General features: G+C 37.1%; 1 protein-coding gene and 1 long non-coding RNA gene across 7 annotated transcripts in view; one reads left to right on the top strand and one right to left on the bottom strand.

The window, feature by feature from the left end:
• The first annotated feature begins 4,058 nt into the window (after positions 1 to 4,058).
• Positions 4,059 to 7,977, top strand: LOC112925347 (uncharacterized). Its single transcript, XR_003236098.2, has 4 exons — positions 4,059 to 4,207; positions 4,294 to 4,399; positions 5,871 to 5,926; positions 7,876 to 7,977. It is a non-coding gene; the product is annotated as an uncharacterized lncRNA (long non-coding RNA).
• Positions 7,978 to 14,475: 6,498 nt separating this feature from the next.
• PCLO (piccolo presynaptic cytomatrix protein) overlaps positions 14,476 to 23,119 on the bottom strand; it is a 383,872-nt gene continuing 375,228 nt past the window's right edge. For all 6 annotated transcript variants that reach the window (XM_072759800.1, XM_072759802.1, XM_072759803.1 and 3 more), the window contains 3 exons: positions 22,262 to 22,396; positions 21,705 to 21,850; positions 14,476 to 19,157 (listed from right to left, as the gene is read on the bottom strand). In XM_072759800.1, coding sequence (XP_072615901.1) covers positions 19,017 to 19,157; positions 21,705 to 21,850; positions 22,262 to 22,396 — 422 coding nt within the window. In that variant the 3' untranslated portion in view covers positions 14,476 to 19,016. The remainder of the gene's footprint in view (positions 19,158 to 21,704; positions 21,851 to 22,261; positions 22,397 to 23,119) is intronic.

Genomic DNA, 23,119 nt, shown 5'->3' with positions numbered 1-23,119 from the left:
CTGCCTGCCTGCTCTTCCTCCCCGCTGCTTTAACCTTCATGGAAATACCCCAAATCCCTTGCACACCCAGTCCTGCTCAGGGGTTTACTTCGTGGAAGATGTAAATTGACACCAACGGTGAGATCTGAGGGCTGCACAGCCCTTGCATAAAAGTGGCAGTCCATCTGCTGATGATCTCGTGTGTGGTGCCTTAAGAAAAAGTCCCCAAGGAAAGGAACATTCTTGACAGTGGGATGACTGAAGCATTTGAAAAACACAGGGTGACTAATGCCTATAAGGGCAGCAGAGTGAACTGTTTACCACTCACTGGAGTTGATGCCTTATAGAGGGATAAGGATAAATTGAGGGCAGCTAACAGCTAGATTGAAGTGTGACGGCCGGAGGGCCTCGAGGGAGTTTGCCCAGAAGGCCTTGTTGCCTGCAACGCAAGAGCCGATGTAGGAGAGGAGCCAGATTTCACGTTAGAATTGCAGAACTCCAGAGACATTTAAATGTTCAGCAAAGACAATACTGGTGCCCTGAGGTCAGGACAAAAGTTGGAAAAATCTGGAACTCTGACAGAATTGGAACACCTGAGTGAATGCTGACCCAGAGGGCCTTAATGATTCTCCTCAACATGACTGAGCTTTAGAGAGACTTCTTCCTACCTCTAAGCTCCTGACCTCTCTTTCCTGAGAACATTTACTTTGGAAAGTGTGTAACTGTAATTTTTTCTTTGCCTCCTTGAGATATAAATCTTTTTAAAAGCCTCTTGACTGTTCTTCAGCTCACAGAAATTTTTCTCTAGGGTCAGAGAGCCATCCTTTCCAAATCTAATCATCAGGGAAGGTAGTGCACCATCTTCCAGTCACTGGGAGGGTAGGAGCCTAGTTTTCATGGACACCAATTAATAAACACAGACAGCCTAATAACAGAGAAAAACATTAGCAAACTTGGTGTGCTAGATACATTCCATCCATCAACCCTTCCAACTCCCCCTCCCACCTCCCAGCACTTTTCCACTGGTTAACCACAGAGCCTAAAATCCTTCCTGCCCTTTGTTTCCGTGGAGTTGAAGTCAGACTCCATTCTGTTTCTCTTATTTCTATAGCCTTGAATAAAGTCTTCCTAACCCTGTTCAACACAGCCCTGTGCAATTTTTGCTTTAACAACATTGCTGAGAATTACAGCTCTTCAGATCCCTCTGTTCCTGATGACTTACACAGGGCAGGAGGCTGTGCTGTCTCTCCCTACTGAGATCTAGCATTTCTCACATGCAGAAAGAGGCTGCAAGACAAGTGGCCCTCTCAACAGTTATCCCTCCCTGCCCCTCCTGGCTCCCACGCTAAGTGTGATCAAATTCTAGCATAATCTAACTAGAGACAGCATGGTCCCAACAAGGGAAGAATGTCATTCTACCCTGAAGAAACTGTGAGAATGAGCTATCATATACAAACAGTAGCCAAGAGAGTACTTCTGGCAATAAGTGTTGAGGGTGCTTGATCAAGAGGGCCTGAATTAAAAACTGAATATAAAAATGTTATTGACTTGGCAGCATTTTCTTGGAATACTTGATTTTACACCCTGGTAAAGACCCCCAAAATGGAACAAACTCACTGCCAAAGGTGGGTCTTACAGGTTATGCATAAATCATGGCCTACACTGAGGTAAGGTGAATGCCTATATGGCAAGGCAGATCGTGGAGGAAGGAGAAGATTCAGGAATGTGGGTCTGGTGGAATGAACATTATATGAAGCTAGATTATGCTTCCTGGGAGATCCTGTGGAATCCAGCTTTCATCAAGGCCGTCAGGAATGCATTGGTAGCACTCATTGGCACAACATTCATAAGAACCTCTGTGATAGCTCATCCAGGAGCGACAGGGCAGTTTGTAGGAGATCTACTCACAGAGCTCATCTGATGATCAGCGTTCATGAGGCTGATTTAGCCTTGAACTAAGTGAAGCTAACTGGCAGCTCTTAAGTGCCAAGTGCCAGGGACCCACAAGAATTAAGCAGTAGCTGGGGACGGGAGGCAGGGCTTGACCTTCAGAGAGTTGTAGAGATAGTTAATAGAACATGATGTCACCAGGTGCAAATTAGACAGGTAACCATTGAGAGTGCTATTTGACAACTACAATCAGAAGCAGGTTCAAATGGAGGAGCAGAAAGCTGGGGGCTGTTGCCTCAATCAAAAGTTGCAATTCTTTGCCTTATTATTCACCCTAACCCAATCTTGAGATACAGAATCCACTGACTGAAGAGATGACCATGCGCCCCGGAGGAACAAGTTTATAACACCACAGAGAGTACATACTGTAATGATTCTCCAAATCCTTTCCCAGAGGACTTACGGCCATTTCCTCATGTGACCATATACTAGGGAAAAGGAAATATCCAGACAGAGGTCTATTGGACACAGAGTCTGAGTTGACATTGATACAGAGAGACTCACTGCATCATCCTAGCACCCTAGTTAGGATGAAGATTACAGAAACCATGTAATAAATGGAATCTTGCTAAAGTTGGCTTAGAGTGGATTCACTGTGTCCACAGATACACTTGGTGGTCATTTCCTGGTCTCCAAGTAAATGTCATTGGCAGTTGGAGCATTCTCCATGTTGGGTCCTTGTACTTTATTGGAAAGGCCAAGGGGAAGGACTCCAAAATTACTGTGCCCTCTCCACTCCCAGGAAAGACAATTAATCAAAGCCCCTGGGGATGGGAAAGAGTGGTAGAAACTAGCACCAGCATTAGAGACCTAAAGGATGCAGCGGCACAGCCCTAACATATTTCTAATTCACCATTCTGGTTCCTCCGGAAACTGAATGCATCTTGGAAAATGTAGACTACTGTAAGCTCGGTCAGGTAGCAGCCCCAGTCACAGCTGCTACACCATAGGTGGTATTGTTGCAAGAGCTGACTGAGAAGTCTTCAGGTACGTGATATACAGATATGGGCTTTACAAATGCATACCTTTTAAAATTATGATCAGAAGATGGAGGGAAAATTATATTTGTATGTAATGGACAACCATATTCTCTTCAAGTTTTTCCTCAGGACTATATTAACTCTTCCACCCCTTCGTCATAATTTATTCAAAAGTCTGGACCATCTGAACATTTTACAGTTTATAGCATTGATGATATTATGCTGATTTGGGTAGAACAACAACAGCAACAACAAAAACCAGGTGGCCAATACGTTAGAGGCCTTGCTAAGACATTATTTCAGGGAACTGCTATGTGAGTTGGGTTTTTAGAGGTCTAGTAGTCAGGGGCATTTGAGATATCCCCTACAAGGTAAGAGACAAATTGATGCATCTTCCAATCTCTATCAGATAAAAGGAAGCACAACACCTGATAGAGAATTTAGAGTTCTGGCTGGAATACTTACGCACATAGAAATACTGTTATAACCCTTACGTCCAATAATATGGAAGGCTTTCAGCTTTGAACGAATATCAGAGCAGAAGGGGTTTTGCAATTGGTCTAGGCTATTGGTATAAGCAGCCCTACCACTTGGGCCATATAATCTGGCAGGATCTATATTGTTGGAAATGTCAATGGTGAGAAAAGATGGAATGTAAGCTTATCGCAAACCCCAGTGGGAGATTCATAATGCATGCTGTTGGGGTTCTGGGAAAAGGCCATGCCATCTGCAGTAGAGAATTATACTCCATTTGAGAATCACCTGCTGACATGATGCTTGGCCCTGGCACAGAAACTTGACCATGGGCATCAAGTGACCATGTGTCTGGAACTGCCCCAACTGAGCTGAGTTCCCTTAGACCTGCAATATCAGGAAGTCAGAAGGCTCAACAGCAGTCCATCAACGTTAGAAGTGGCACATATGAGATCAAGTCCAAATGACAACAGAGGGCAAAGGCCAGCAGCATGAGCAGATGGCCCAAACCCCAAGTCACTTATGACGGCTGTGCTAGGTGCTCCTTTGTGAATAAATTCCCTATGAATAGCTGAAGAAAGAAGAAACAAACCTAAGCTTGATTTGTGGATGGGCAGGTTCAGGACATATATGCAAATTAAAGCTGGATAACAGTGCACAGTGTTGCTTGGTAACAGTGGAGAGAGAATCTTCCTGAAGGATAAATGGAGAACCTGGCCATCCATTCTATATGAAAGGCGCCTGAGGGCAGAACACATCCGGATTTCCGGACGTTTGCTAATGGCCAGTCAGCAGCATGGAAGGAAAAGCCTTGAAAATCAGAGGTGAGAAGTTCTGGGGTAGCATGTGGATGGACACTTGGGAGTTGGCGTGGAGTACGATTTTTGAGTCATATGTTAATATCCAGCAGAAAGCACCCACCGAAGAAAAGACACTGAACAATGAAGTCGACAGATGATCTGACCAGTTGACATCAGCCACTTTCGTCACTGGCCATTTCAGAACTGGCCTTTTAGGTACGTGAATGGAATGGCCACAGCCCATCATGTTGGTGTTTCTTGAACATAAGCAAAGATTAGATAATGTTTGTGCTTATTGGTTTGCCTTTAAATTTTTTCTCATACCTTTCTATTGTGCTTAAAATCTAAAAGCCAAGAATCATAGCAATTAAATAAACAAGTCATGAAGTTCAGAAGAAAATTATCAATACAATTAGGTAGCAAGACAGAGTTCTACCAGAAAAACAGTAAATTCCACCGAAAGTGAGCCTTATTTTGTTGGCTGCATATTTTTAGATTCACATATTGACTCATATTGAATTTAAATCAATATTAAATTGAATTTTGAATTGAATTTTGAATATTGAATTTAATTTAGGGTGCCTGGGTGTGTCAGTGGTTGAATGTTTGCCTTCTGCTCAAGGTGTGATCCTGGGGTCCTGGGATCGAGTTCCCCATCGGGTTCCAGCAAGGAGCCTGCTTCTCCCTCTGCCTGTGTCTCTGCCTTTCTCTCTGTGTCTCTCATGAATAAATAAATAAAATTTTAAAAGATAATAAATAAATCTTGTTCTAAAACTTGGCTAATTATATTGACTTTTGCAGTGAGGGGCAGGAAATTACATAAAATGGGCACCAAATGAATCCATGGAAAGGTTTTTGTTTGTTTATTTGTTTTATTTCAGTAGGCTCTGCTCCCAGCATGGAGCCCAAGGCGGGGCTTGAACTCAGGACCCTGAGATCAAGACCCAAGCTGAGATCGAGTTGGATGCTTAACTGCTTAACTGACTGAGCCACCCAGGTGCCCTTCAACAGAAACATTTTCTTATGCTCCAACCCTTTAATTTGGGAAAACTGAGGCCTTGCGAGGGGAGATCATGTTGGAACGTAGGTAATGGTAAAAGTATGGTTAGAACCCAGTTATTCTGACTGCCAAATTTTTCCACTAAGTCAATAGTCTCTTGAACATAGAATAATGTTATTTGAAATTACCATGGTTACTTATATGAAATTCATATTCCTTGAAGTAAGTGATTTCTTAATTTATCTTAATGATGGCCCTCAATAACTGAAGGAAGCCATTGGCTTCTTTCAAAGGAAGACTTAAAAATATAATCCAAGAAAGTGGTGGTTGTGCTGAAAAAGTGTGAAAAGTGATGGAGAGTAGGTTGAAAATCCCCAAATTAATAATTTGTCTCAGTCATGTGCTCACATATTTGAGAGCAAATATCTTTTGGAAAATGTTAATTAAACTATTTTATGGTTGGACTCTTTGATTACCATGTACCTTCCTTAGATGAGGTTGTAGATTTTCCATCCTTAATTCTAAGATCTCATTTAAAATTTTTATATACTTTTGGTCAGTTTAAGAACAACATCTCACTTTCAGGGTTATTTCTATTTCAGATTCTAAACTTCAGATTATTTCTGGGGCACTAGCTAATCAGTATTCCACCCTGGTTTTCTTTATTTTTTTTCCTTTCTTTTTCAGATTCTTCATCAATACAAGTATTTCCATCACCTGGATGATGATACTGAGATCAGAAGGTGATAAAACCTTATGTGAGAGTAATTTTCTCCTTCTCTATTTCACAAGTTCAATACATTTACTGTAAAATACTTTTTACCATGTCACATGTATTTTGTGTAATAGTGATCACTTAATATAAAATTCATTGACAAAGATAATGACAAGAGATGTTTACCCAAAATTTGTAAGAAAAAGGATACTCTTATCTGAGATTTGACAGGATGCTAAAATCAGGAAGGGCCAAGAAAGTTTAAGTGATTTTTTTCACCTCTCTTGTTCTCTAGACTATCAAAACTCAAAAAAGCCTTTTATTATTATACCAATGCCATTCTGGTCTCTCGGTCCTTTGACCTTTTTTGTCTCCACACTGCATCTCCTGACAGGCTATCTCCTTGCTCCCAACCTTCCTCTTTCCAAAGTTCTAAGAGAGAAATAGTTCTTTGATCTATCAGTGTTTCTCCTGACATTGATTCCACCTAGTTTTTGTGCTTTTCTCCCTTTTTTTAAAAAAAGATTTTGTTTTTATTTATTTAAGAGAGAGCGAGCGAGTGAGCAATATAGAGGACACAAGCGGAGAGGGGGCAAGGGAGAGGAAGCAGCAGACCCCCCACCCCCGCTGAGCAGGGAGTCTGATGTGGGGTTCCATCTGGGATCCCGGGATCATGACCTGAGCTGAAGGCAGACATTTAACTGACAGAGTAACTCATGTGCCCCAGCCCTTTTTTTTCTCCCTAGAGAAAAGGAAAGTGTGTGTGTGTGTGTGTGTGTGTGCGCGAGCGCATGTGTATGCACATGCGTGTGCATGTAGGTGAGTGTGTGTTGGGGGGGTGTGTGAGTAGGAAGTAAGCAGGTGACTAAGGCGGCCTTAGCATTTCACCCAGCTGAACCAAACGTTGGCAGGCTTTTTCCTTCCCCCAGGGCCCTGCTGCCTCTTCCTTAGTGCCTACTTAAGTTTTGGATTTTAGTTTTTAACAGCTCCATTAAGGTATAATTGAGATACAAAAAGCCACATATTTAATGGGTACATTTGAGGAGTTTGGACATATGTTAATACCTGTGAAACCATCACCACAATCAAGATGACTCACATATTTATCACCTCCAAAAGTTTCCTCATGTCCATTTTTCTGTGGGAAGAATACTTAACATGAAACTTAAACTTTTTAAGTGCACAATCCGGTTCTGTGAACTCTAGGCACACATTATACAGCAGTCTCTAGGATTGGCTCATCTTGCATAATTGAAACTTTATGCAACAACAACTCCCCAGGACAGGCCAGTAACTAAAGGGGAAGTGTTTGCAATAGTCCAGAGGAAAGAATTAAAGAAAGTGAAAGATGAGTTTTTTGATGCCTTGAGGTTGAGGGGGAGAAAGAGAGGGAGGATGGTGTCAAGGATGTTGTCTTTTTTTTTTTTTTTTCTTGCCATGGTTCTGGCAATAGGAACCACTGAGGAGTTTTAATAGGGAAATGTTATGGTCAGATTTGTATTTCAGATAGATCACAGGCGGCTGTGTGGATGATGCTTTTGGAAGAGATGAGGCAACAAAGCCACAAAGAGGCCGTTGTGAAATCCAAGTAAGAGTTGCAAAGGCCTGGGGGGCGCCTGGGGGGCTCTGTGGTTGGGTGTCTGCCTTCGGCTCAGGTCATGATCTCCCTGCTTAGCGGGGAGTCTGCTTTTTCCTCTGCCTCTGCTTCTCCCCCCACGTGCGTGCTTGCTCACCCTCTCTCAAATAAATAAAATCTTCTTTTAAAAAAAGAAGGAAATATCTGAGGGAGGTATAACTGAATTAAATATTCTAGGCAGTCACAATTCCTTTAGTCTACAAGTCCTAACTGCTACTAAAGTCTGTGACCTCCTTTTAGAAGGCGACAGCAGTACATTGGAATAGCCCCTTTTAGGCAAGAGTTGAACCATTAGAAAACTCTATAATCAATTAATGATAGTAGTTCCTTGAATTTTGCAGGTAGAACAGAAAATGAAATTCTCCAGCTCCACAGAAGCAAGCGGGCCCCAGAGCAGAAACTTTTCTTCACTGAAAGTAGAAATGTCAGCTGAACACCCTGAGGTCAGTATGAGCTTGGCAAGGCATTTCATGGGGAAGGAAAGAAAATTGGTCAATTTTGCTAATCAGGATTGTCTCTGGTTCAGCTGTCTTGCTTCAGACTTTTAGGTACAGTTCTGTAGACAGTGAAGAAAAAGGTAATCCCTTGCTTTATGGAAACATGCTCTGAACTAGAGACCCATTGCCTTAAATGTGCCTCTTAAATATGTAAAATATTTCTATATTTTACTTGCAAGTTTTCCCATTCATAAATAAAATATACAATCAGATACTGCCTTTTCTGAATCATAACACTTATTTAAGAGCAATACCATTATTCCGCCAAATCAAAATGTATGGCACTTGATACAATCAGATTCTGGATGACTTACAGACCTCTCTTTTCAGCTCTTCTTGATCATTGCAAACTATACTTGGCAAATACAGTTGTCCGGTGTTTTTTGAAATAAACAACACATTTCACATCACTTTACATGTTTACAATATTCCCTAACCCTTAACTCTTATTCTCTTAGTTCAACTGGTAAGTTCTAGTCTCCTTGGAAGACTTTACTCATAATTTCCTTTCCTTGCAATTTGCCTGATGTGCCCTGGAAGAATTAGTCATTTCATTTTTGGATTTGATTTTTATTGTGATTTCTTTCCCCAGGCCATGGGTCTTTACTCTCTTTATTTCCCTCTTCAATGATTACATAATCTATGATCCAACAATTTAAAGCCACCTGGTCCTGAACCCCAAATTCCCTTCCATATCTTTGTGTCTAATCCGTTAATCTGAATCTCAGTAAAATTTACTCTCTGCCCTACATGTAAACACCAAGTCAAGGCTGGGGAAAGTCACGTGACAAGGCAGATGGGTGTCACTGTGTGTTGTCTCTAAACTCCAATGAGGCGTCAATATGCACACCTTTCTCTCCCCACTTGCTCTCCCAGTCATCTCTGGGACTATTTTAAGCCTCCTTTATTCTCTTTGAAGGTCTAACCCATATTCCCTTCCTCTTCTCTGTAAGCACATGACCTCACATCTTACCTCAGTGAGAAACTCGTAGGCATCAGAAGGGAACTCTCTTAACGTCCTCCTGTCCAACATACAGCCTCTCTACATTTGCACTAATAACCTCCTTTTCTGCTGAGCAGACGCTCAACCACTGAGCCACCCAGATGCCTCAGGGCACTAGTTTTATTCCTTGGCTTCCCACTGACAACAGCTAGGGAGCTTTGAAAATACACTTATGCTTGGCCCAAAAAACAGAGATGATGATTGGAGTGATCTGGTTTGGAGTTTGCTATCCATGGTTTTTAAAGCTCTTCAGATGATTCTAATGTGGAGTCAGGGCTGGGAACTGACCCTTAGAGAAATTTTCCTTTCTCCTCTTGAAAGGTGTGTGTGTGTGTGTGTGTGTGTGTGTGTGTGTGTGTTTAACAAGTACTTTGATTCCATCTCCTTCTACTGCACACTAAAATTTACTCACTGCCTCTTTTTTGTATGTAGCCAGAATGTAGAGAATCATTCCGTCTCAAATATTTCCTTCCCATTGACTTTGAGATTTACTCAATCCTCTCTCACCTTAAAAATAACACCAAACCAAACCAACTGACCAACCAACCAATTAAACAACAAAAAAAAACTTCAGATTTCTTCTTCATACCTGGGATGGTCATTTTTATGTGTTGACTTGATCGGGTGTGGTAGCCAGTTATCCAAACACAATCTATACCTGCTGTGATAGTATTTCGAGGAGATGATGAGCATCTCCAGTCAGCTGACTTTAAGTGAAGAACTTAAAGGGGCCTTAAAATCTGTCAAAATGAAGAAGAAATACCACCTGTGGACTGTGGTGTCTGCTTTCTGCCCAAGTTTCCAGTCTGCCCTGATCCAATCCAAGTGTCTAAAAAGACTTAAATACTTGTTGAATCCATTTTTAAAAATTGGTTTCTGTCCCCATCGTTCCACTGAAACAGCCTACAGAAGTTATAATTAACCTTGTTTTGCCAAACGTATTTTTCATTCTTTTTTGAAAAGCTTCACTTTTTTAACCATTACTTATTCTTGCTCTTTTGAAATTGTTTTAAATTGTGAAAAATACAATACGCAAAAGAATGTGTGCTTTAAACAATAATTACTGTGCAAATGTACATATAATTACTGCACAGATTAAGAAATAGGACATTGCTAGTGTCTTAGAAATCCCGTAAACACTATTCCCTAATGACATCTGCTTTATCCCTCCAGGAAGAACCTATTCTTCTTTTGTGCTCATCAGTCCTTTTATTGTTTTCACGGTTCTTAGGATCACGCTGTTGATTGTTTTGTTATTGTTGTTGTTATTTTTGTGGCATGTTACCTTTCCTCTGTGTTTTTGTGAGATTCATTCATATTGATATGAATGGCTCTCATTTATTCATTTTTACTGTCTTGCATTATTCTGTTCCATTGCTGCACTACAAAATATCCATGTTATTATAGATGGATTTGGGGGCTGTTTTGAGTTGGGGGTCACAGCAACTGATACTGCTATAAGTACACGTACACGGATGATATTCAAAATCCTTACTGGTGTATACAGCAAGGTCACATACTGATCACAAGTTGTCAAACCCACCTGAATGGAAGCCAGACCAACCAGAAATAAATTTATCTGTACACAGTTAGTACATACTGGCTAAATAGCCACCCAAAACACTTGAAAATATCTCCAGACCTACAAGTTCAAGAGTTTTTCTGATGTTTGTATCTAGAAGTGCAATTCTTAAGTGGCAAGGTATGGAAATCTTCAACATACAAGGTAATTTCTAGCTATTTTTAAAATGGTTGTGACGATTTTTATACTTCTACCATTTTATACTTAATGAGAATTCCATTTCCAACATTTGGCTTTCTCAGACTAAATTTTTCCTTATGTATGTGCATATTATATCACTGTAATTTAAATGGAATTACCCTGGAAACTGATGAGCTTGAAGATCTCCTTATATGTTTCTTAACCATTTGGATTTCTTCTCACTTCAAGTATCTGTTGAAGTGTTTTTCCTGTATTTCTATTTTGCTGCTTTTCTTTTACTTCGGATTTGTGTTACATATTTTTGACACTAGCCTTTTTCTGTTTTTTTTTTTTTTTTACATCAGATATCTTTTCTAATTTTTTGACTGTTCTTATTCATTTCTTTATGGTATCTGAGGAACAGAAGTCTTTATACGTAGTAGTATTTACCTTATTTTCCTTCTGAATAGTGTGCCTTGTTTAAGAAATCTTTTCCTCTCAAGTTTATGAAGTTATTTTCCTATATTACCCTCTATATTTTTTATAGATTTGTCTTTCACATTTAAGTCTTTAATTTACATAGATTTCTATCTTTGCAAATTGTGAGAGACAGGGTCTAAAATCATTTATTTTTATTTTTTCCAAGTGGCTCCATTGACTCTTACTATTTATTGCAAGTTCATGGTTTTTTGCAGACCTGCTTTATCTCCTCTATTGTATGTATAGTGATCATTTATGGACCATTTTGTTCCATCATTCAATTTAAACTGCAACAGCCCTATATTCTTAATTTTTATACCTTTATAATAAGTCTTAGTATCTGTTAAAAATATTCTTGTATCTAGTTCTTGCTTTTTCAGTGAGCTCTTCCTTGGCCCTATGTTACTTCAACATATATTTTATAATCAGTTTATCAAATCCCTTACACATTTAAAAAACTTAATTGCATTGACTCCATGGATTTGTGTTTTGGGAAGAACTGCTTACCATTACTATATTCAGTTTTTCAATCAATGAATGTTGTATTCAGCTCTTATTTAGTATCTTTAAAAATTTTTATTATTTTATTTGTAGAAGTCTTGAATTTCTTTGTTAATTTGTTCTTAGGGATTTGATACTTTTGATACCAGTAAAACTCATTTCTTGAAATTTTCATTTTCTGGTGATTTCTTGTTCAAAGAGAAGAAATTTATTTCTGTGAAGTTTTTATAGTTAGTAAGCTTGACAAATTCTCTTACATATTTGAAAACAAATTGTTAATTTTTTTGTATTTTCTGCACACAAAGATGTGTAATTTACAAATAATTATAGTTCTTTTCTTCTTTCCCATTTCTTACTCCTTTACTTGTATTTTTCTTCTCTTGCTTTAACACAATGGCTAGAAACTCTGGTAAAGATGTTGAAGAGAATGGTGACTATAAGCATATATGCTTTGTTTCCGATCTCAAAGGAAGAGCCTTCTGTCCTTTTACCAGCAAGATTTGTTTATTTGTTTGTTTTTGGTGAATAATATTCAGCAGATTTAAAAAGTACTCTTCCATTCCAAGTCTGCTATAAAGCTTTTTATTATGAATGGATTTTTAATTTTATCAAATATTACCCAGAATCTTATGATTTTTGTACCTTAGTACAAATGTACTAGATTTCATTAATTCATTTTCCAACATTGAAACAATCTTGTGTAACTGGGATAATTCAGCTTGGTCATGATTCTTATCATTTTCATTTTCATACATTATCAGATCTTTGGATCTTGGTGTATATATTAATTTTTCCTTCCTGATAACGGTAACTTGGACATCTTTCTCCTTTGATTGCCACATTTGTTAATTTTATTGAACTTTTTTTCAAAGGATCAAATTGTTGGAAGGTCATTTTTTATTGCATAATCCATGGAAATAATTCTTAATTTTTACAAATAATAAAATAAAAAAGTGATATAAAATAAAAAATAAAATTTTAAAAATAAACTTACTTTTTTGGAATTGTCATTTAAACAGAGAGAAAAGATTTCAACATTTTGCCATCATAATTTTATTATTACTTTTTTATAGAAAACTATTTTGGCTCAATTTCCTATGGAAGCTATAAACTATAGATGTGGGGATTTTTCAGCTCTTAAATGCCTAGATAATAAACAGAGAAATCATTAGTCATCATCTAATTACAACCTTTTAGATCTGGCATTATCTTCAAAAAAATAATTCAAGATACCATTGACTTTTCTTATCTATTTCTTTATGGATAAGAATGCTCTTAAAACTTTACCATATTAGATACTACACTTGATACTACTACACTTGCTCTTAGCCAAAAGGCCAAGAAGCAATAGCATATCAGATAAAAGTTGATCAATCAGTGTTAATGCATTCCTAAATTTGGTTATTTTTATAGAGATAAATAGGAAAATAAGAATTCAAGTTAAATAAATCTCCTATATTGTTTTGAAGTTAAGGAAATGATATATAACTTCCTTGCCATAGAGAGGAAGTTATCAAAGAATATAAGAAACACGTAAGTTCACTCAAGGATGTCCCCAACACATTAAGAAAGGTAAATTTGACCATTAATAATGGTTTCAATGAATTAAAGCATATCAAATTTTCAATCACTAAATTCTACTCCTGAAACCAATATTATACTGTATGTTAACTAACCAGAATTCTAGAATTTCAATAAAAACTTGAAACAAAAAAAGTTTAAAAAAAGACAAAAAAACCTACCAAATTTGTTTTCATCCTTGAGTTGTTACCAATGATAATAAAAATAAAAACAAAAGATTATTAGTCATCTTTGGAGGATGATAGGGAACCATTTCCTATTTTGAAAAACGGTAAGTAAAGGAAAATTGTCCAACCTTTTATGCCTTTTACCTAACTTTCCTATACAAACTATACTACTGGGTAATCGAATACTGGTTGAGAGAAGATTATCTTTTAAAAAGTATTCCAAGAATAAATTATGATTGAATTAGAATATTACCATTCTGTAATATTTCATTAATTAATAGATCTATACTACCCATTGAGCACCAGTGGCTGTAAACAAGACAACATAAAAGACAGTCAGTCATTATATATCTCCCAATAGAAGAATAAAATGCCAGCTTTTGAGCTTGAACCAGAATCATGTCAAATCTTAGAGCAAAAGACCAAGTCACAGGCAATACAGAGAGAGAGGAACTTGTTAACTACACTGTAAATAAGCAATCAGCAAAGACCTGATTTAGTGGAAAGACCAGGTTTCTTCAAAAAGTAAGAGTCACTGAAAAAAGAAGGGCTGGGGGAGAATATGTAGTTTAGGAAAGAGAAAACATTTTAAAAATAACACAGCAAAATCACTCGAGTATTTGTTGACTAAGGCAGGTAGATGTCAGTGATGATAACCCAGGAAATAACTATCGTATATATATATATTCAGGTGGTAGTTATATTTAGGGTTTGGGAGGGTGTTGGGAGAAGGAGGGGTGAAATGGAGGTCTTATGAGATGACTGGCAAACTTTAATTTCTTGACCTGGGGGGGGGGGTGGTTACAAGAGTGTCTGACATATAATAATTTGTTAAATAATAAATTAACTTAATTCTGTTTTCTGTATCTGTGCTGGGCTTAAAATTTGTTTTTTAAACTGGGTGAATGAATATGTATTTACGATATAATGTTTAGAGAAGATGTTATGAGAAGTTCTATTTCTATAATGAAGTATCAATTTATCAGGTTGGTAAACACAAGAAGTCAAACTTGACATTTTCAGTATTTATTAGTAAGGCTGAGGCAACAGCCTTTTTATACAGCACGATCTGCATAAGTTATCAAGATACATCTTGTATACAATCACAAAACCAAGACATATTTTTACATAGAGTAAAACTCAAGACAGATTTACAAGCATTTTTAGTACAATTTCATGTATTTCAGTTCAATTTATACAACCTTTAGCCCAAGAATTTGTATTTGTTCATTAGATTTTCCAGAGAGATTTGGGTAGAACAGAAAAGAAAACATTAGCAAATCACCAACACGGCATGCAACATGTAGTTAGAAACAAGACATATCTCCAAGTACTTTATTTTTTATTTTGAAATCAATTTTATTAGATTTTTACTTTTTCAGACAAGAGGTTTTTCTTCCATTAATATCAGATGTGTTTTTGTTAAGATATTAGCACACACATTAAGTAGTAGTGGGAGCACCTGAGCACATCACCAACAAATATACAGACACAATCAGACGATAATCAGATTCACATGCTGAATGCCAAATGAAATTAATATTTCAACTTTGTCTATTTTACCAAATGTATAGTTATGTACAGGGTAACCATTTAAGAAAATGCTTTCAATCTACATATCAGATAAGGAATCATTTGATTAAATGATTTTGACTTAATGGGTGGGTATATTTAATAATGACAACAACATGGAACATACAGAAAACATCAATGTGTCATATTCAATGAGAATATCTATTTCACTCATTCATTTTTGTATTACATCAAGGCAAGTAATTATTAAAGAGACGGCTCATAATTATTCATCGAGCTTTCTTTCACTTCCATCTCAAGCTCAAAAAGACGGAAACTCACTCTGTCACATGTAGAGTTATAAACATATATATAGCTGTAGTTGGCTGCTTTTGGAATATTAGACATTATTAGCAATGAAAATAAGTTTTTAAAAATATTGTTAGTTATGATTTAAATAATAAAGTAAAAAAATACTATAAACATCTTTATGATATCTTAATGAAATGAAACATCGATCAAATAATTTCTAATAAATTGGGCACAAGAGGGTATATAATTTTATTTTACTTCACATGACCACCGACCTAGTGTCACTACCACTATCACCACTACCATCACAACCATTCCTATAGTAAGAATCAATATCAGCTGGTTACCAGCTATAATATTCCCACAGTATGACTATTTTAATGTGTGTGATCCACAAAACTAATTCCACTGATATGCTGAAAATATGCATTTATTTGTATGATTAATTACAGTATGGGCACATTAAGGAACAAAGACCATTACTGCTCCTTAGTCTTGGATACTGTTTTTTTAAACAGAAATGGTAAATAAAGAGTACAAAGTCACCAAAAATGTTCTTAATCATAAGTAAAAACAGGGGAAACACCAACTTCTTGCGTATACTATTATCTATGTCTGTAATGACCATTCTATAAATCCCCATCTTTTGTAAAAATTCACTCTGTGCTTTTGTTTCTACAGCTAAAAGTTTCCTTAGAACCAGATTTGAAACCAAGAAGCAACTCCAGTCTCTGATGACTCAATGAAGTTGTGGGAAAAATTAAGATGCTTTTCAAGATAATAGGTGTTGCAGTTGAACTGGTCACATATTAGAGATTACAAACTTTGTCATCAGTAGGATTAAAAAAAAACTGATTCCAAAAAATAAAATAAAATAAAATAAAAAGTAAAATTATGTGCTGTGATATATACAAAAAAGTAAAAAACGCCAAGAGCCCTATTTGCAATTAAAAAAGAAACGGTTTTGTTGTAAGAAGGGTAATCGACATCACTCAGAAGAAATGCATTTGTTCAAGGATCAGTGTTGCATAGAATAATTCCAGTACAATTTAGGATTCTGGTCAGCTGCAAACTTGGCACACTTTGGCAGGATCTTATGCTTTCTGAAGGGGGATGCTGGTGCACGAAAAGAAGCCCTGTCATTAGCTCTCTTGATTGACCTGGCCCCATCACTAGTTCCTTGGAACAAAGGGGCACCTATAATGGAAAGACTCCTACCCCTTCAGATCAAATAGCTACCAAGGGATGATCTTTGTTTTGGTGGCACCTCATTTGTGTTATTCCAAAAGAAACGGCAACTGGAATGAAGTAAAGCTTACTGGTCATACAACCTCTGGATGTAAGTGGTTGCAGAAGAGGCCTAAGGTGAGCCACTTTCCTTTTAAGGGCAGATAGCGGAACCTTTTTATGTCGGAAAGAGATCTTCCTGAATCCTTCCCTTCCCCAACTATGAGTGATGATTACAAACTCCCTAAAGTGCTAACTTCTGCTGGAAATATCCATAGCAACCATCAGCAGATCTAGTTGTCTCTAAAAATAAAATCCTAGCAGTATCAAATCTTCAGCGATACCCTCCCTGCATGCTCATTTTAGAGCGGTATCAGTGGTAAATGACACTGCATTGTCAGGCAGGACAGATTAAAAACACAGAGGGAAGAAAAGTGACTGTTTTCTTCCTTGGATTGGGGAAGAGTGAATTTGTATTTTTTTATGAGTGTAATAAAGATATATAGCCTGGAATTTATTAGAAATTGTTTTATTTTTCATGTTTTACATTTAATCAATTCCTCTCAAATTTAAAGTATGTTTTCTTGAAAAATGAGAAAATTCAATATCCAAGTAACATATTGAGATGATTTGTCTAAACCCACTAAAATCTTATCTTTGAATAAAGAGGCAGCTTAAACTCAGAAGCAGTTTATTTTGGGGTAGGATATGGGAATAGTATAAGATCGGTATGATTCATTTCATTTATCATACCCCAATCTGCAAATCATTTTGATTTAATTCTTCACCTTTTCTCAGGTTCAACACAAGTTTGCATTTTAAAGAAAAAATTACTTTTGAAGCTAATACACTACTTTTATCCAAGTCAATGCTTACCATCAACATGGAGGATGTCTTTGCATATAAAATTTGAGAAATAAAAAGCTGCATAATAATTATTCCTCACTTTATGTATAAAACTATATCTGGAGATGTGCTTTCTTTTTTCCCTCACAGTTCACTTGGCTTGATCATCCCAACATTCCATTGGGAAGGCTAGGAATACATAATTATTTTCATCCTACAAATAAGAACACTGGGGAAAAGTGACTTTCAGTGACATGTGCAAGGTGACACAATTAGTCAGTGGCAGGACCAAGACAGAAGCCAGGCTTTTCATCCCAGCTGACTGCATTTCTTACAACTCCATGTTACTTCCTTTGTCTTTACTGTTGCTTGATGAAGAAGAGGATGTCTCATTTTCATGACTTAGATATTGGTCTTTTTATTCTATATTAATAAAATAGCTCATTATATATCATTCTCAATATAATGTTGACTTTTCACTTATTTTCCTCATATTGATGAATTGGATCACTGCAATATTGTCACTAACAGAGGCAAATAGAGCACTCTAAAGAACTTGAGTTTGGTGTCAGGGTTTTCATTATATAATTGGTTGATGCAGTAAAGGAAAAAAAAAAGTATTATGGAAGAGAAGGAAATGACGCCAAGTTAATTTATCCATGTCACAGATTCCTATGATCTGTGTGCCCGAGGATAAATTTCTCTCTTTCAACACTTCACCCAAGAGAAAAGAAATATGTGGAATAACATATATTTGCAATTCCACAAAGAACAACTTATCGTGCATCTTAGAACTTTCCATTTTAATCTATGTTCTTCAGTATGTATGTTGAAAATGTATTGGCTTAATGGTAAGTTAAGGAGAGTTTGATATTTTCAGCCAAGGTTCCAATAGTTTTGTGGGGCAACATTCTTTGTTAGCCAATCATGGCTTCATTTCTAGATAAATGTAATTCCATTTCTACTCAGTATTATCTTCACTCTACATCATTTCAAATTATACAAATGACAAATGTGCTTTCACAACGTGAATTCCAAAGTTGGCATTGTTCACTCTTATAACATTTAGGCAGAGGAAAATCTAAAAGCCATCATTTCTCCATCTCCAGTACCCTTTCCCTCTGAACACAACCACCTCATGTCTAGGCTTAAACACATACTCTCGTTGTATCCTGTGTCAGAATTTAAAAACAGTGAGTTGGCTGAGAAAATAAGATGAAGAAGAAGGATTTTTAGACTTCTGAAAACTGAGATTTGTTACATCAGTTCTTTTCTTTCCACCAAGTTCTTTTGCATAAATGATTAACTTTGTCTTGCATTAGAAACCATATTAATATTCGAGCAGCTGCCTTTCACTATAGTTCAACTCTGCTCACAGATGTGTGCATTAAATAATCAAAATAGCTCTCACTGTTTTTCTTGCAGCAATCCAAGGACTCGAAGCTCCTCCTTTTGCTCTCCAATAGAAGAACTTTTTCGCTTGAGTTTTTTTTCTGTATTCCACAACAAAACATTCACAAAGCTTGCAGTATGTTTCTGCCTATTGATCCTCCTCCCACGTCTACCCATAAGATCATTGTAGAATAGTATCCAACCAGAGTCTTGATTTGCAATTATTTAGAGCTGTTTCTATGCCCTGAGCAGACACATTTCTTCAGTGGGTTTGAGTAGCACTGACCAAAAGTTTGTGCCAGTTGACTATTCTTTTTCTGAGATCCACTTTGTCAAGCCAGATACAGGCTTCACCGATCAAGGTCTTTTTCATAAACTTCCCTCCATTAGAGAAAAGTAAAATCTGGAAAAAAAATAGCCAAAAATATATACTTGCATATATTTTTTCAACCATTTTTAAGGATGTTTTCTCATCAAAGAAATAACAAAGACAAGAAAGGGTGTGAGGAAGTAGTAGATATACTTGAAAACTAATCCTCAAGATGTTCTGAAAAGATGTGCATAATATTAATTAAGCCACATCAGCATTTCCCAAAGGAAAAGACACATCCTGGAGGATATGAGAATTTTAGATAAGACACGTATTAGCAGCTAATTGTGACTAAGTTTATGCTTACAGGAATGAAAGCCTAGGTAAGGTTTCTACTAGTTTATGAAATATTAACTCAAATATGAAATTATTTGAGTGCTGAGTAAAAGCTTACAAGGCAGATAAAATGCAACATTAACTTTATTTAACATTTCATTTACTGGTGATTTTACTATGGTATGCACTTTCAAAGTGATTTCTTGTCATATGTAGAACTTATATTAGTTGAAATGCCATAGAATCTCAAATTCAAGACATTTTTTTTCTCTTTTAGAGATGAGTTGAAAGGAAGGTGGAGAGCATTAGTGCTGCTAACCATTAAGCCTTGACAATTCTCTCTCACTCTCTCTCTTTTCAGAATCTCCTTTAGAGAATTCATCTTCGTTATTGGCTAAAAGTTTACTTTTATGTTTCTGACTTCAAAATCTACATTTCTAGTTACAATTATTTCTTCTGCACTGTAGTTTTGAGATTTCATATGGCATTATGTATTTTCACTTAGAGCCTGTTTTCTTATCAAATTTATCACATCTGAAACAAACTTGTGATCTTTCTCCCTCGAGATCCCCTCTCTAACTACTTAATTTCTATGTGTGACACATTTGTCCACACAGATTGGAAGATATCCTTTACTTTTCTGAAAAACTTCTTTCTGCCATAATGTCTGTCAGTACTCTCACTGCAGTTTTAGCTTTGCAATATTTCTTTTTTTTAAAAAAAGATTTAATTAATTTATTTATTCATGAGAAACACACACAGAGAGAGAGGAAGAGACACAGGCAGAGGGAGAAGCAGGCAGGCTCTATGCAGGGAGCCCAATGTGGGACTCGATCCCGGGTCTCCAGGATCACACCATGGGCCAAAGGCTCTCAACTGCTGAGCCACCCAGGCATCCCTACAATATTTCTTATATTTGTCTTTAGTGTGGGCCTTTAAGTGCCCATATGATAGATGCTGTTTCTCTTCCCATATTTTTTCCATCTCTTTCCTCCCACCTCCTTTCTCCTCTTTCATTCCTTGTCCGTCCATCTACTGAAGGCACACTGTGTGCCAACATTGTATGAGGCTGTAGAACACAGAACAATGAAAGCCAGGCCTTGCCCTAGAGAAGCAGCTGATACAGAAGCAGTGAGAGGTCAGTATATACATTATTGTAAGCACAGATTAGGATTGGTAGCCTAATCAGATAAGCAAAATGTCATGTGAATAAGGCATGACGGATTGCAGCTAGGGTCATCAGTAAAGGGCAGAGTTTACATTGGAACACTGTGGGCTAGTGAGATGGGTAGAAAGAGATGAAGAAAATATTGAAGGAGAAGGGAAATAGCAGCAAAACATTGGAGGCTTCACCTGATTTGAAAAGACTGTGGTGTTTCTGGAGTACAGAGTGTGTTGGGAGGGATACAAGGAGACGAAATTAAATCAATACAATTTGAGCTCACCTGAGAGGACTATGAATGAGTCGGGATATTGGTGGGTCCCTGGAGGGCTTTAATGGAACCTACTAACCAGTGTTGTTATCTATCCACCTACCATCTATCTACCTACTTTTAATTCGAGTATACTTAACATGGGGTTGTATTAGTTTCAGGTGTGCAACATGATTCAGCAATTCTAGACATTGTTCAGTGCTCATCACATTAAGCATACTCTCACTACCTTCACCTATTTCACCCATCTTCCCACCCTTCTAGCCAGTGTTTTTAAAAGATAACCTCTGCCCTCTGTGTGATGGAATGGATGAAGAGGGCAAGACACTGATGGCAAGGAGGCCAGGTAGACTGCTAAAATGATCTGAGTAATAAAATTGAGGACTCAAAGAGGATTAGTGGCAGTATGCATGGAAATAAATCTATACAGAATAAACTGAGTAGACTTAGAAGACTGGAAGCTAATTGGATGGGTGGGTGGTCTGTGGAATTCTTCTTCTTCTTTTTTTTTTAGGATTTTATATATTCATGAGAGACAGAGATAGAGAAAGAGAGAGAGAGAGAGAGAGAGAGAGGCAGAGACACAGGCAGAGGGAGAAGCAGGCTCCATGCAGGGACCCCAATGTGGGACTCGATCCCAGGACTCCAGGATCATGCTCTAGGCCGGAGGCAGGCGCCAAACCACTGAGCCACCCAGGTGTCCCTGGGCTGTACAATTCTAAGGGCCACTGGAGAGATACCCCTCAGAATTATTTAACTTGTAAAATGTCTCATACTGTACGATCAGTACGCACATATTAAACAACTGAATGGAAAATACATACTGTATGATCAAAAAATTTAAAACAGTAGCAGTATAAGATGGAGTTACCTGAAGCGAATGCCCAGCAGGACTAAGGCTGAATCTAAACGTTTCATTGAATGAAGGCTCTCTATCATGTCGGCACACTCTCGTTTTTTTCTTAATCACCTTTTTCTGGGTAGAGATGTTCATCACATATATTTTTACATATAAATCTGAAAACAAGAATTCAGCTTGTAAAGTGTCCATCACTCATACAATTTCCTATTCAAAGAATTATAAGTGTCCACTGAGAGCTCCTCTATATTTTACACAAAGCAAGCAGACTATCTTCAATTTGTTTCAGACAACATAAATGATTCAGAGATACATCATTTTTCTTAGCAACTCGGTTTTCCTATTGTATGGTAAATACATTCCTCTAGTTTGAGTGTTAAGAAAAGTTCGGTAAAAACTAGTAAATTATCAACTTGTTTTATATAAGAGAGATTAATTCTTATTTTCCATTTTTCTGATACATTTGCCATACAGCCCAAATATTACTTTGCCTTTTCCAGATTATTTAAGACACATTCCTACAGAATTCCTAGATATATTACACTGCTCATTATCATAAAATTAGATACCTGGCAAGTGGTCAGGAGATTTAAATTTGTAGGTGATATTTCTGCACTGGAGAATCTCAACTATTAGTTGTTCACCATCTGTCTTCATTTCCTTCTTCAGTGCAATCTTGATTTCTCCCATTACCTGAGTTTTGACTGGAAGAATTTAATGAAAATATTATGGAATATTAAATGCCATATATTAAATGTGTAGTTCAATAATTCATTCATATATACATTTGTTGAGTGTTTATCAAGTACTAAACACCTTACTCCATCCTGTGGATACACAGATGAATAAAGTATAGTCCGAGCCCTTAAGGAGTGTAAGACCTCTTACGGAGACTGATAAATTACACACTTACAACAAAGTGTGTTAGTATAACAACAAACTAGTGAACAGGGAGGTATGGAGGAAATGCGAGTAGATAAGTATTACTTAACTGTAGATTATTAGGGCAAAAAAGGAAATAGATGAGACTATAAGAAGACATATATCCGTACCTCTTTATAAAAGAAGTAGCCAAAGGAATGTGTAGTAATGAAATTGCACCAGGGAACATACAATGAGTGACCTAAAGGAATCCAAAGTATTTCTTTCAAGTGTTTATCTTGGATCTTTGTATAACTGAAGAAGCTATTCATGTTAGGTCCTGTTCTTGAATGATTTGTCCTTTCCTCTGTCAATTCATATATGCATCCATATATTCAATCACCAACAAATATTTTATTTCCCACCCTGCCCTATGATAAGCACTCTGTTAGGAAGAATGGCTATCATGGTGAGCCAAAACACACATGCTAATTGGTTTTATGGTCTTTCCACCTATTGGGAAGAAAGCCTTAATGAATTATTTTCATCCATAAATGCAAAATTAG

Source organism: Vulpes vulpes, chromosome 5, assembly GCF_048418805.1.
Source record: "Vulpes vulpes isolate BD-2025 chromosome 5, VulVul3, whole genome shotgun sequence".
NCBI classification, from domain to species: Eukaryota; Metazoa; Chordata; class Mammalia; order Carnivora; family Canidae; genus Vulpes; species Vulpes vulpes.
Note: the sequence above shows the minus strand (reverse complement) of the source record. Positions and strands in the feature narration are given on the sequence as shown.